The 14,800-nt window shown below is 37.3% G+C and overlaps 1 protein-coding gene across 2 annotated transcripts in view; it reads right to left on the bottom strand.

Moving 5' to 3' along the window:
• The window catches only part of igsf9bb (immunoglobulin superfamily, member 9Bb), a 206,006-nt gene that overhangs the window by 70,501 nt on the left and 120,705 nt on the right, over positions 1-14,800 (bottom strand). For both annotated transcript variants that reach the window (XM_030154685.1, XM_030154686.1), the window contains exon 6: positions 1,921-2,062. In XM_030154685.1, the coding sequence (XP_030010545.1) occupies positions 1,921-2,062 (142 nt within the window). The remainder of the gene's footprint in view (positions 1-1,920; positions 2,063-14,800) is intronic.

Genomic DNA, 14,800 nt, shown 5'->3' with positions numbered 1-14,800 from the left:
GTTTACTTTATTTACACATATGCATGAGAGGTGACTCCATCCCGTCCACTTCCTCCTCATCAAACCCAATGTACTGAGGCAGACTTTGATTTAATGCGATGCACAGTGAGTGTGCGTCATAAACCTGACTTAACTCTAATTTATGCAGCTGTGGGGCAGCTTGTGGGTGAAAAGAACGGACATGAATGGACAGTTTCAAAGTATTAACTTGGAAATGTCATCGTGGTTGGCTTCAGAGGAAGATGTGGAGACCGAATGACATTTCTGGAAATCCATAGTACAAGATGAGGGAAGAGCTTTTTATCGTTAAGGTGATTTACTCAAAATCAAATCAATATCCAGTCATGATGTCTGTTGAAAAGAGGTTTACAAGGTAGCAAAATGAAGGCTACTTTGACGCTGAACAGGTCCAGAATAAATAACAACCAGATCAAATACCAACACGATTGGGTGAATTACAGTAATAACCATAGAAAACATGCTTGAGTCAGGAACAAACAGATTTTGAAGAGTATTATCTTCACTCAAGGACTCAAAATGTTTTTTTAACTATAACTCTGATGTGTGATTCAGTGTCTGATTAGTGTGAAATAAAACATAAAGCACAATAAAGACAAAAATGACGGTGCAAATCCCCCCAGGGCAAAAAAAATACATGACTTGCATCAGGTTAAAATGTGCTCATGCTGCTTATTTTTTTCTTTATTTATTTTTTTTTTTTTTTACATCACATTACTTCACATCTGCAAATTTTCCCCCATATTTTATCCATTAATCTGATGCCAATAGACCTTAGATGACCTTAGATTACCTCAAAGTTATCATCCACCATAAAAACTACTGGTTAAAGGTTATGGTTAAAAGGTTAAGTCATTTTATTATCATCAACAGTCTCTGCATTTTACCCATCCTGATACATCCTGCCCCTGGCATTAGCATTAGCATTATCATTAGCATGCATCTAGTGTTTGGGTACCAACTCCACATGTTGTGTGTGTATTTTACTTTGTGTGATGAAGTTTTGTGTTTTTTTTTTTTTTTTTTTTTTTTTTTTTTTTACAAAAGTTTATTTGTGTTCATGTTTATCTTTGGACTCTAGAAGTACTTTGTATAAACCTTGTGTTCATTTATTTTACATTAGTTTGTTTTATGTATTTTTGTCTTACTGTGTGATATGATAAATGCTAAAATGTATGAATAAAGTAAAAAAAATAAAAATAAATAAAGCTAAAGGTTAAAGGTTATGATTAAAAGGTTAAGGCATTTTATTATCAACAGTCTCTGCATTTTACCCATCTTGATGCATCCAGCATCTAGCATTAGCATTAGCATGCATCAGGCGTTTGGGTACCAACTCTAGATCTCGTGTGTGTATTCTACTTTGTGTGGTGAAGTTTTGTGGGGTTTATTTGTTGTTGTTTTTTTTAAGTTTATTTGTGTTCACGTTTATCTTTGGACTCTGTAAGTACTTTGTATAAATACTGTGTAAGTTTTTTTTTTTTTATGTTAGTTTGTTTTATGTATTTTTGTCTTACTGTGTGATATGTTAAATGCTAAAATGTATAAATAAAGTTAAAAAAAAAAAAAACCTAAAGGTTAAAGTTTACAGTTAAAAGGGTAAGTCATTTTATTATCAACAGTCCTTGCATTTTCCCATCCTGATACATCCAGCACCTAGCATTAGCATTAGCATTAGCATGCATCAGGTGTTTGGGTCCCAACTCCATTTCTTCATCAGTACTGTGGTCAGGGGCACCGACAGGAGAATAAGCCCGTTTTTAATTGTGGGAAAGTCAAGGACCTGGAGGAAAACCTACCCAGTGTGTAGAGAGCACGAGATAAAAGAGAATAAAAGCAGCACATCACAGTGACAGGTGAGGGTGATATGGCAGACAATAATGAACCCGATCATAACTTTACTTCTTGAAGAAGACGTTGTCCTCCTCCCAGAACCAGGTGTAGGTCAGGTTGCGAGGATAGGCCTCCGCCTGGCAGGTAAAGAAGGCGTCCTGCGAGATGTTCACTGTGATGTTCTCCGGTGGTGATACTATGAACGGCGGGCCTGGGGGACGACACACAACAACAATCATTACACAGGAGTCGAAACAGACAAAGAGGGATGGAAAGGATTCCAGCTTTCCTCACATTTTTGTTAGGGATAAAATTAATAGAAGACAAATAAGAAAACACCTGTGATGCAATTTTGAGAAAAATACCAATGTCATTTCTCAGAAGTTACCGTTGCTATGACTTGAAATCAAGACATGTTTATATCTTAGAGCACTGGGAACATGTGTCAAAGTCTATAAAATCCCATTTGTTTCTTTTATTTTTTATACACAGTGACTTAATATGATGACTAATGATTGGAGCTCTTAGCCTGAAACACCTCTTTCTGAATCATATGTACATATGTTTCTATTTAATTAAATTTTTTATCGTTTTTTATTTTATTTATGCTAGTTTGTACTCCATGCAGCACTTTGGAGACTTTGTGTTGGTAAAATGTGCTATGCAAATAAAAGCGGTATAGTATAACATTAACAACAGCACTATTTTATCTTATGAATGAATTGGAATACAACCCAGATACAATATTAGTTAAAATACTACTTAAGTATTGAATGGAAAGGACAGGACCACTTGCAGGTATGTCACATCCACTACTACTACTACTACTACTACTACTACTACCACTGAGACAGACAGAATACAGGATTAGTAACCTGCTGGTTCAAAGGTCGTGTGCAGCATTTCAGGGCATGTAAACATACAATCCATACAATCCCGGATTAGAAAGAAGACCTTCCACTTTGAGTTCACAGTAGTGTAGCACTGACCTTAACACTGAGTAACAGATTATAACAATGCGTTGCTGTGTTGTGTGGATCATCCTCCTTGCACGTATGGATGCTTTACATTGTGATACTTCATAAGACGAACCATTTGCTGCAATCTGTCTCACCATAAACATGTGTGATGCATGGTATGTTTGATCTCAAGGGAAGGTCAGAGTTTTCGTTACATGACTGGCTTCAAAATCACAAACAATTTGGCGAGTCTGGCTTTAGTGACGCAGATTTTACAAACAGCGCGTCTTAGTTCACACATCTCAGGAAGTTCATAAAATCTATAATGTTCCCAGATGTTCGTTTTCAACATGCTAGGTGTGATGTTTATCACCTGCTGTGGGCCTCCACCTCCATATATTAAATCTCAACAAAGAAATAACATCAACCTGGAGCTAACCCATGATTGAATGCACGAGGGCAATATACCAACATAACTTTCACATTTTATTGTCCAGGAGAGGCTGAACAAATTAACCCATAAAGACCCAAACAGCAGCTGGTGACCAAACCAATGGCTAACTCTGGTACGATGCACCAAAGGGCAACATTTATGTTTAAAATTGTACATGGCCCCTGATAAATAATGTATAAATAAGTAAAACCATCTACTGATCTAACATTTTTAATAACTTCTGAACCATTATTCCTATCAATACATGCAAATAATTGGTGTAAAATGAAGCTTATCATCTTTTCATGGTCATCAGATATGACCCATTTGGATGTTCAGTGGCTCCATAGTTACCGTGGAAACACCGCCATCTTCTACAACATTGTCTCACCACTAAAACTCAAGGAGTTTGATCAATAAGAGTGGATGGAGACACTTGTTTTTATGTTCAGTTATTGATATCATAGCTGAAAAAGTCTATTTTTTCAGTTTTCTCTGTTGTTCTCCGTGAGCTTTTATGAAGATCTACATGATCAGTAAATTAAATACAAGAAAATACATGGTTTTCACTGAAAAAACACAAAATACAGAGGACAATGTTATAATAACTGATGATAAAATATTTTAAGAAAGGTGAAATTTAGAGAAAAATGTAGTTGGGAACTGCCACGAAAGTAACACTGGGTCTTTATGGGTTAATAGTAAGTATTAGTATGGTATAATTTTCATGTAGGCTGCAAATGTACTGCATCCATGTAGAACTCTGCGTTACAGTGTATATGAGAATCAAAATTTCCACCACCATTAGACCATACTATACACAGTTGGCAAAAAAATTGCAATATTTTTTATTTTCAGACACATTCCTCTTTCTATTCAAATTTATACACATCAGTAATCATACAATATTAATATAATATTCTTTATTAGGGAAGTAGAAAAGCATTGTTAGAACCAACCACTATCATTTTTTATTCTGTTAGAGTGAAACAAATGTCATAAGAAATACTCATCATATTTAAATATAAAACTGAATTCAGGACTGTCAGTATTTTGACAGTGTGATGGTTTTCCTGCAGCCTCCACATCTCTAAAGCTCCTTCTCTGAATCTATGACAGATCAGATAATGCTCTGACCATTTCACATTACATTTATAAAATGAGCCACAACAAAACAATCAGCGACTACCGGTCACTTTTATCATTAATTCATGTTCATGTTCATATTTGTTGTTTTTGCATTGTCGTGTTGACAGAGACATTTTGTAAAACGCAGAAGAGAATGTCTCTGTAGAGCAACATCCAAGTTAGGGCTGCACGATATTGGAAAAAACTGACATTACGATTTTTTTTAACCCTGCGATATATATTGCAATATGAAAAAATACCCAGAAGTAGCCTACATATTAGCTGTGTGGTGCTGATGTAAATGGTCAAACAAATTAGTTGTGTTTCCTCTCATTGTGGCAACAGGTGCAAGGCACTGTCGACACAGAACATGTTTCAGTATCATCCTTCTTGTAGCTGAAATAATTCCAGACAACTGATTTTGGTTTTCTTTTTGGCACCAAGCCTTCCTTTTCGGTGATCTTCTCTTGTTCGTTGCTCATTTTTCAATGTTGTTACCAGCGACTCACTCCATGGGCAGTTTAAGGCAAAGATGAACTTCTCTGTAAACTCACGATAATTACCGGGAATCATTGAAGTTGGCGGGTATCTATGGGGCCGATAATCTGCTTTTTCATGCAGTGTGGTCTGTTTCGGCAAACTGATTAAGAACAACTGTGATTGGTGGATCGCTGTGTCCAGTGTGTGTCAGGTACCCAGGTTGAAATTAGATGAGAACACGTTGAGTTCATTTGCCTCCTACATTGCAGGACCTGCAATGTCACTATTGTGCACAAATACATTACGATGATGATGCTCAAACGATACATCGTGCAGCTCTAATCCAAGTTAGTATGGATGGGACGATAAAAGGCAAACACAACAGACATACTGGAGAAGCAACCCGCCATCACAACCCCTCTTCAGAGGACAACTTTATTTTTAACCCTTTCATGCATAGGCCACTCACAGTGGACAGTTCTTCTCCAGCTGTTCTCTTGTATATTCATGGGTTTTGTTGTTTTAGTTCCATATCAGCCAACACAGTGGACACTTATGCACCATCCCATACACTGACATTCAGACCATTATTGTAACTTTGCTGTTCTTGATAAACCTGATCTGCACGAACATGTTTGAGTGTAAATCAATTGTTATTTGTTAGACAAGAAGTTTTTTTTGCATGTTATCTTCATGAAGTGAGTAATTACTAGCATTAGAATATGTTAAAATGTGAGAAGACATCAGATTAGCAGCATTAAAAATGTTTTTATTTCATTGTTTTCATATCACTTTCTAATATTGGGTTTTAAACATGTTTCTTTACTTCAGAAATTAAATGCATGGATATTTTTGTAACTCCATAGGAAAAAAAACAAACTTGATCACATTGTTTTTTTCATGCCTAAGGAGGAATAAAGAAATAAAGAAATAAATAGAGAATAGAGAATAAATAAAGAAATAAATAAAGAAATAATAAATAAAGAAAAAAATAAAGAAAAAGAAAAAGAAAGAAAGTAAATAAATAAAGAAAAAAATCTTGACTAAGGTTCTCACAATTCATGCATGAAAGGGTTAATTACAGCTCATGCTTAAGTAACAATCTCCAACTTCATATTCACATGTTCATCCATTCCTTGCTTGTATATATATACATTGAGGGAGGGCTCATATACTGTAAAAGCTTAATGTTGACATGTCTTTAAACCTGATGTTTTCCAAATTTCCAAACAAAAAAAACCAAAAAAAACCTAAATGTCAAACAACTTAAATTTCTAAAAATCTCACAAAATAACAACAGACACACACAAAAACTGAAGAGATGAGCCAGTGTTGCAACTATAAACTGTTAGTCCCATATGTTAGTTCTGATCTGTGGCCCGTGGCCTGATCCTTTAACAGGCAAAGCATTTCCATCTGCCAACCCCTGAGTGGGACAAGCAGGACGAGGCTTGAGCTGGATGGCTGTGTTTGTAGCTCTATGAGTGGGAGTGTCTGTCTGTCTGTCTGCCTGTGTGTGTGTGTGTGTGTGTGTGTGTGTGTGTGCGTGCGCGTGTGTGTGTTTATACAAGTGCCAACCCGCCCTATTTGGAACCAGCTGAGTGGTGGAGATTTGTTGGCACTGTTGTCTCTTAGCTGATCTGCTGCTCAGTGGCTTTCCAGGAGGGCCTCTATTAATCCGTCTCTGCCGTAAATTATACAGGATGGGTCAACCGACCGCTGCGGCTCAGCCCGGGAAATATTGGATCTCTGCAAACACGGCTCTATGATAATCACACGCAAATAACAACCGAGTAAACTGAGGAAATTTCTTTTATGTAGCATCAGTTTGATGGATGCACGCTGGCACACATCATATACAGTATTTATTCATGCAAAGACCAGGAGAGGGAGATGTGTTGTGTTCTTCAAAATAAAATCTGTCTGGAGCAAAACTACAAAGCATTAGAAGAAGCAAATGTAGCTGGTTTCATGAAGGGTTTCAGACAGGTGTACAGTGTTGGACCCAAGAGGACTTTGCATCCAAAATGATGCCAATGTGGAAGTATTTTAAAGTTGTAATAACAGCTGACGCCACTAGATGCTACTCCAAAAAAAAAAAAAAAAAAAACTGGCTCTCAGACCTACATTGAACTACTTACTGAAAATATTACATCAATATGTTTTTTTCCAGGAGTCATTCTGGACTGATTTGTTTTATTTAGAGCTTCAAAGTCTTTCCTCTTCTTCCACTAACAAGATCTCAGGGCGAGGAGGAGGTTTGATGTCTGTCGTGTTTGGTTTTGAGTGTTAGCTCTAATTATGCGCCTGCTGAGTTGGACTTTCAAAGCTTTTGTTTATTTAATAACACATTTTTTTTCATTCACTGTAGTTGTGCTTGATAGGTTACATTAACAACACCATAAAATGACTATTTTAAGTACTAATTGATAGGGTTTAACATTTTACAATGTTCTTAGCCTAGCAATTAGCATAAACCCATGACCTCATCAATGATTTACTGACAACATACACAATACTTCAGTCTTTCAGTGTAACCAGAGTTTGATCTGTCTGAATGCCAGAAGTGGCTCAATGAATAAACAAATATTTTGTGAAAAGAGTTGGTAGAGTTTTCTGTGATGATTTTTAACATCAGTTTCCACAGTTGACCTGATCAGATCTAACATTAACTACATGATCATTTTGTGAAACAAGTGACAGTCGAAGTCCATTTACTGCAGTTCTACAGTCCCTCATTATGCCAAAACATGGAAGAAACACATTTTAAAATCTCATTTCTTCTTTAGCTTCAAAGCTAAAAGGCAAAATTGGACCAATGGCCTTGTAGCTCACCAGCATGTTCTATCAAGATTCAATAACAGCTTGAATGTGACTATGTTAAGAGTCCTGTGGTCTTGATGCAGGTAATCAATCTCCCAATAGAAGTGGGTGGTACTTTCACTGGAGGATAATTCAGCTAATTGAATGAAAGTCTATATATGGCTTCCTATCAGTGTTCAATAGTAAGTATACTGGTATCTGCAATTATTTCCATGTTATGAGCCATCAAAATATGGCCCATGATAAGTAAAGGCACATTTTTAATATTAAAAAATCCAAATGTTTCATGTTTCATATAAAATTTGAATTAATTTGAGCAGTAGTTTCATCAGAGGAGATGTTTGAAGAAATTGCTAACGACGATGCAGATGACGAACACAAGCACAGCGCCTTCACAACAGCTCATGGCCTTTCAGCTGGTGAGCTAAAAAACAACCAAACTCCCCAAACATATAATTAATCTCTTCCATCACAGCTAAGAAATCCACTCTAAACCAGAAGATTAACTATTGTAAACATCAGGAAGTTGATACGATTGGTTCACAATTATACGTGATTGAGGCTTAAGCTAATTATCTCCAGGTTAGCCTTATGTTTTCATCCACAGTGAAACCAGCCAGATTGGACTCCTCAGTATCTTTGGGCTCATGCTCAAACAGCTCTGTCCTTTTGTGCAAATATCAAATATCATCAAAACCAGCATCAAAAAGCCAACATGGTGACGGCCAAATGGTAAACTACTGGCTTCAAAACAGTTCAGAACCCAATGTGTGATGTCACAGATCCTCCATCCACAGTCTATGAATAGATCAGTGTCAGTTTTGTTCTTTAGATTAATCTAGTGAAGAAATAAATATATTATCTTAATTTATTAAACTAATCAGTGGCCCAAATAGACAAAAAAGAGGAAAATAAAGTGTTGGCTCAGCTAAGAAATATTAAGTAATGCTGAGACAGTCAATAATTTAGTCAAATGTGACCATCCTGAAGATTTTCCAGATTACTTAACAAACACTAATTAAATTCCATCAATAAAATGTCTTGTAACAGCTAAAATTCACCCTTAAAGTGAATGTTTTCCTGTTGGAGTGAAGTGAAGTGAAGTGAGTGGTGTGAAGTGGTGACACATGTTTTTAATTTAGCAGAATTTACTCAACGAATTAATCCTAATTAAGAGAAGGAACAATCAAACACGTACATCCATGTCTGAAATCTGACTTCTGGTTCAATCTAAGCCTTAGTCGGAGTCTATTGACGTGAAACCGGCCTCTGTTCTTTTCTTTTTCATGAAGTGAACGTGTCTGGTGAGAATCCATCTGGTGAAAACAGGCTGAAAACATTTCAGTTAGAGCCCGAGCCTCAATTCCCTCGGTTCAGATGAGGTCACGACCACTGAGCTGTGTTCATCTGGGACAGCAATCTTTAAATTAGATGACCTGGAACGCCATGTTTGCTGCTTTATCATTTATCCTCTTTGGCGAGGCGTATCGAATCTGAGGGTATACTCAAAATGCATCTGAAACTGTGTTTACTTTCCATTTCAAGTGGGGGGAAAGAAAAGTGACAGCGTTTATGTGAGCATGATGCGCACATCAGAGACGATAAATGATTCATTTGCTAAATGTGTCTTGATTTTGTGGCAGACCATGGACTGATACAGACAGATTGCTTTAGTTACAGATGCTGACATTTCATTTAGAGCTGGAGGCAAAAGGCTCCACATCCTATGACTCTTTATTTTTCCAGTGAGCTTCTATAAATATTAAACTGCTCCAAAGCATAAATACAATTGTTATGCCCCATCAATTTTTAAATATCCTGATGTAAAACTCAGTTGTTAGCTCATTTCAACATGCTCTAACCTCTGTCTTAAACATACTGCTGCATTATGAACTATTTAAGCTCTGCTCAGACTGTTGTATTCACACGGATGTGACAAGAAGCTCGAGGCATGAGCTGATATAACAAAGGTTATGACTCTTTTACAGTGCAATGAAGATACATTACACTTGTTTAATTCTTAAGGAGCCTTAATACCATTTTATCATAATTATGCACTTAACTAAAAGTGCAAACAAGGACAAAAGCTGTTGCCGTCCTCATGGTTTGTGTTTCTCTTGTGGGTCTATATATATCTTGTTCTGTGTCCTTGCGGGTGTGCAGGTCTGGTAGCTTGCTGTGTGCTTCATTGATTTTTGGGGGAGAAAACATTTCTACTAGGTAATAGCACATCCACAAATGTGCTTCATCTTGATTATTAAAACAATTTCTTCCTGATCTCCCTCCGCATAGAGCTTCTCTTCTGATCTAACCTGTTCTCTTCCAAACTCACCTCAGCAGGAAACTTTCTGCCTGTAGTTGTTCCGGGAGTTTACACAAGTACATTTGAGGTTTGAAATTTACATACACCTCAGGCGAATGCATTACAACTCAGAACCCTCTCCAAAATTTCAGCATTTCATTTCTATGTATATATATTCCCTCTGTTCGTTCGGTTACCCCGACTTCTCCTTTTTGATGATGAGAAATTTTGTTAGAACAGCAGAGAGAAGTTACAGCTTTTATTTATTTTAACACATTCTCAGGGGGTCAAAAGTTTACATTTTCAAGGTTTTTGCCCATTCCTCGGGGGAAACCCTGTACGACTGAGTCAGGTTTGTCGAGAGAATATATATATATATATATGTTGAAATGAAATGTGAAAAACTGAGTGTGAATGCATTTGGCAGAGCTGCTAAATGTCTGACCTCAGCTGAAAACACCCAGACATGCAGGCTTTTTATTAAACAGCAGGATTCTTCTGTAGCTGTAATGAAAAGATAATATCGGCCTCAACATTAGCTTCAGATCATTAATCACAGACGGTCACATTTGGGCTGTGTATTGGTGTAGTAACAGAACAAGGGTTAATGACTACCTATAATGTGAAATACTGTAATTATTGAAATGTAATCTTTGAAAAACTACCACAGCAGAAAGAACACACCACTATATGCATAAAATTTGTCATCTCACAGTCCTGTATCAAACAGCATCATACTGCTGATTTTTGAACAAACTTTAGACCAGGGGTGTCAAACTCATTTTAGTTCAGGGGCCACATCCACATTCAGCCCAATATAATCTCAAGTGGGTCAGACCAGTTACATAACAATGAAAAAAGTCAGTTTACATTATGAAAGTGTTTACATCTACAAAGCTTCCTTAAAAAATGTAAATAGCATGAACAACCTGATATTTCTTAGGAAAAATAAGTGTAATTTTAACAATATTACGCCTCAATTTATCATTTACACAAGTGCACAGATTACAGTGGATCTACAAATGCACAAAACAGAATATTGTTAAAATTACACTCCTATTACGATATTTCAAGTTGTTCATATTCGTTGAGGTTATTCACATTTTGTGTGACAGGACAGTTTGTAAATGTCAACATTTTTATGGAATTTACATTTTTTAAAGGTTATTATGGTAGGACTAGCGTATTAATATCATATTAATACCGATATCTAGGGACTGAAGTTAGTTAATGTGTCATCCTGTTTTTAAGTTAATATCCCATCATGCAGCATAGTACTGTGCTTCCGGTCATCTGGTCAACTGAGCAACGTGATTGTAAGACTATTTTATTCCAAAATGACTTATATCTCCCAAAATTTAGGTCCTATCAACTTGCTGAGATATTTAATGTGGAGATGGGACTATTCCTCAACTGTAGGTACCACTGCCCCAGCAGAGCCCTCCGATCGTCCTCTCAGATGGTTTTGGATGTCCCCAGGTCCCGATATAAACAATGGCGTGATCGTTCATTTGCTGTTGCTACACCAAAACTGTGGAACTCGTTGCCTCCTGACTTGCAAGTCCTCACCGACCTGCCCCTCTTCAAGTCCAGGTTAAAGACTCACCTGTTTAGACTGGCTTTTAACCCTTAGCACTGAGACACTCTTAGGTTTTAATCTGTGGTCTCTTTTATCACTGTGTGTTGTGTCCTATTGCTTTATGCATATTTATGGTACATGATTAACCTGTTTTTATCTTATAATCATTACCTCCACCAAGAGGTATTGTGATCACTTTGCTTTGTGTGTTTGTTTGCGTGTTTGTTTGTTTGATTGTTAGCAACTTTACGGGAAAACTATTAGAACTATCTTTACCAAATTTTACCCACAGATAGACCTAGGCCCTGGGACCAACTCATTAAATTTTGGGCCAAGTAGGCCAAAGTTCAAGGTCACAGCAAGGTCACAAAATCTCACATTTTCCTATCTCTCATCATTGAGCAATTTTTGAAAATTCATAAAAAATTCAAAACGACTCTGATTAGCCTCCAATTTGATCCACCCGTAGCTTATAACAACATTTTGTATCTGGCACAAAATTGTCCACATCCACTGTGGAATGTGGACTCTGTGGACATTTCAATTTAACACTGAAAATCCCATTACGACACATTTTTCATTATAACTCAACAAATATTGATTGGAATTTAGTATAATTTGACACACACGACTGGTACCAAGCTTCAACTTTGTACGAAATATCGTTCCGTTCCAGTTCTCTTCTGTTATGCTCTGTTGACTTTTATTTTTTATGCACCATTTTCAAAAAATCCAAAAAAATGCAATTAATGAAATATCATTATGAAATTTGTTTTGCACATCCATAGTTTAAAAAGAAACAGTCGATCCACACATGCACACCATTCAGGGTGCTTGGCGGAGGTTTGCATTCTGTAAACATTTGTTTAATCATGCTTTTAGATGTAAAGCACTTTGGGCTTCTTTATGTTGTTGTAAAGTGCTATATAAATAAACTTTAATTTGATTTGATTTGAAACTGACCAGGTTAAAACGTCTACATTCATCAGAACTATGCAGACACACACACACACACACACACACACACACAGACTCTGAGACCTTCCAGTATTATGATATAGATTTTACTGGTCTGATCCGCTTTAGATCATATTACTCTGAATGTGGAATATGAACTAACATGATTTTTACACCCCTGATCGTTAATATCTTCTGTGTAATTTTTGTATCTCACATATTTATCCCATGGGCTGGATTGGACCCTTTTTGGCGAGCCGGTTTTGGCCCACGGGTCATATGTTTGACACTTGTGCTTTAGACAGATTTCAACTTTGCTATCTACGAGTTTGGGGTTTAGGCATTAGAGAAAGATCAGATCTCATGACAAAAGCTTATTTTAGAAATTACCTATAAATACTGGCAGACGCTGGTACTGGTAATGGCTGATGATATTATGTCTGTTCAACCAGGACTACTATGATCTGTGGACCTCTTGTGATATTTTGCAGTACAAGCAAAGTCTGTTTGTTACTTGAGTTTAATATTATTCCCAGGTTTGGATGTGAAAGGGAGGTTCACCATTTACAGAAAACTGTTGAAAGAGAGAAAAAAAATGCTCCTACTATATCTGTTATCATCTTTTAAGATATTGCTCTATTGAAGGATTTACATTTGCTCTTTCAGTGAACATCCATGCTATAACCTGACATGAATTTTCACAGAAAACACTTGTAAAACTGTCATTAACCACCAGTGAAGCCTCCATCATCCTCGACCAAGAAATGGGCTGAATTTCTTGGCACGGAGAAAAAAAGTGTTGCATAAGATCACATACAGTGAGATCATATTCGAGCTCTGCAATTATAATAAATTACCTGAGGTTCACAGGTAGTGTTTGCACCGGTGTACTTCTTGAACTCTTCATTTATCTGGAGGTTTTACTGTACATAACAAGATATTGTATATATTTATTTAGCATATAAAAGTGGTTTGTTGTGTTTTGATTTGTTGTAACTATGTCTATATTTCCCTCTTGGCCCGGTCACTCCTGGAAAAGAAATGTTTAATCTCAATGAGGATTTCACCTGGTTAAATTAAAGATATATAGCACTAGTCTGGTGTGAATAAGAAGGAGAATAAGGAGAATAATTCCTCCAAAAGATAAAAATTGCTCCCACCTACATTTTAATGATTAGTTTGATGTTCAGTTTCACATCTACTGATGAATTTAAAGGTGAGGTAGGAGATCCTGGAAAAAACACTTCGAGCAAGCTACATTTTGAAAATACACAATGCAAAAGTCCAAACCCCTTTCTTCAGACTTCCCCCCAAAGCCACGCCTCCAGACTACCGTATTGTACCAGAGGGGGGAGGGACAAATGGCAGTTGAGGGTACGTTTACACGGCAACGCTAGGATCTAATTCTGCAAAGATTTCTCCTTTGCGTTATAAAATCATTCCGCATTAAGACGAAGCCGCTATGATAACGATCTGCGTTAACATGAGTCCACGAGGACGGCTGAATACGCTGTAGTGGCCATGCCAGACCAGTAGCTGGCGATCTCCTAACTGTCCTCCTTCGATGGTACGTTAGGGATTGACTCAGGCATTGGCGAATATAAGAAATGCGTCTCCGCTGGTAAGAGAGTAGACGCAGTAAGTCTAACTTTTGATGGAGAAGCGACAGCAAACTGAGCACAGTTAGCAGCATGTATGTTGTTCTGAAACCGGCCGTTGTTGTTGTGGTTGTTCCTTCTTTTTCTGCAACTTTATTGTGTCATAGAGGCTGGCAAACCAGCTTGGAGGCGCATTACCGCCACCAACTGGCCTGGAGTGGGTTAACTGGCGGTTTTTGGCTGCGCGCGCATGCAGTGACGTCATATTTTACCCCGGAACGCTCCGATTCGCGTTAACACGGAGCTGAAGTGCGGAGCGTATCGATAACATTCCACCCTGGACCCTGGTATCAAAAGTTTCCGGATTCAGGCACTCAAGGCACCGTTTCCATGTTAACAGAAGGCTAATCCGCGATGAAATCTTCCCGGAGTCGACTGAATCCTACGCCATGTAAACGGCCCCTAAGTTTGATAGACATATCACCATTCAATCATTTTGATTGTTAAAATGGTTGGATGGTGTTTTTTCAGTCCTGTCCATTCCACAGGTGACTAAAATGTTTTATTTTTGTGTTAGAGCAGTTCCATTAATTGGCTGCAGTTGGGGTGTGAAAGGGATTTTCACCAATATAGTAAAAAAAAAATGCTCCAGGAAAAACATCTCCTACCCTACCTTTAAATGAACTGATG

The sequence above is a fragment of the Sphaeramia orbicularis genome, chromosome 14 (genome assembly GCF_902148855.1).
Source record: "Sphaeramia orbicularis chromosome 14, fSphaOr1.1, whole genome shotgun sequence".
In the NCBI taxonomy this organism is placed as follows: Eukaryota; Metazoa; Chordata; class Actinopteri; order Kurtiformes; family Apogonidae; genus Sphaeramia; species Sphaeramia orbicularis.
Note: the sequence above shows the minus strand (reverse complement) of the source record. Positions and strands in the feature narration are given on the sequence as shown.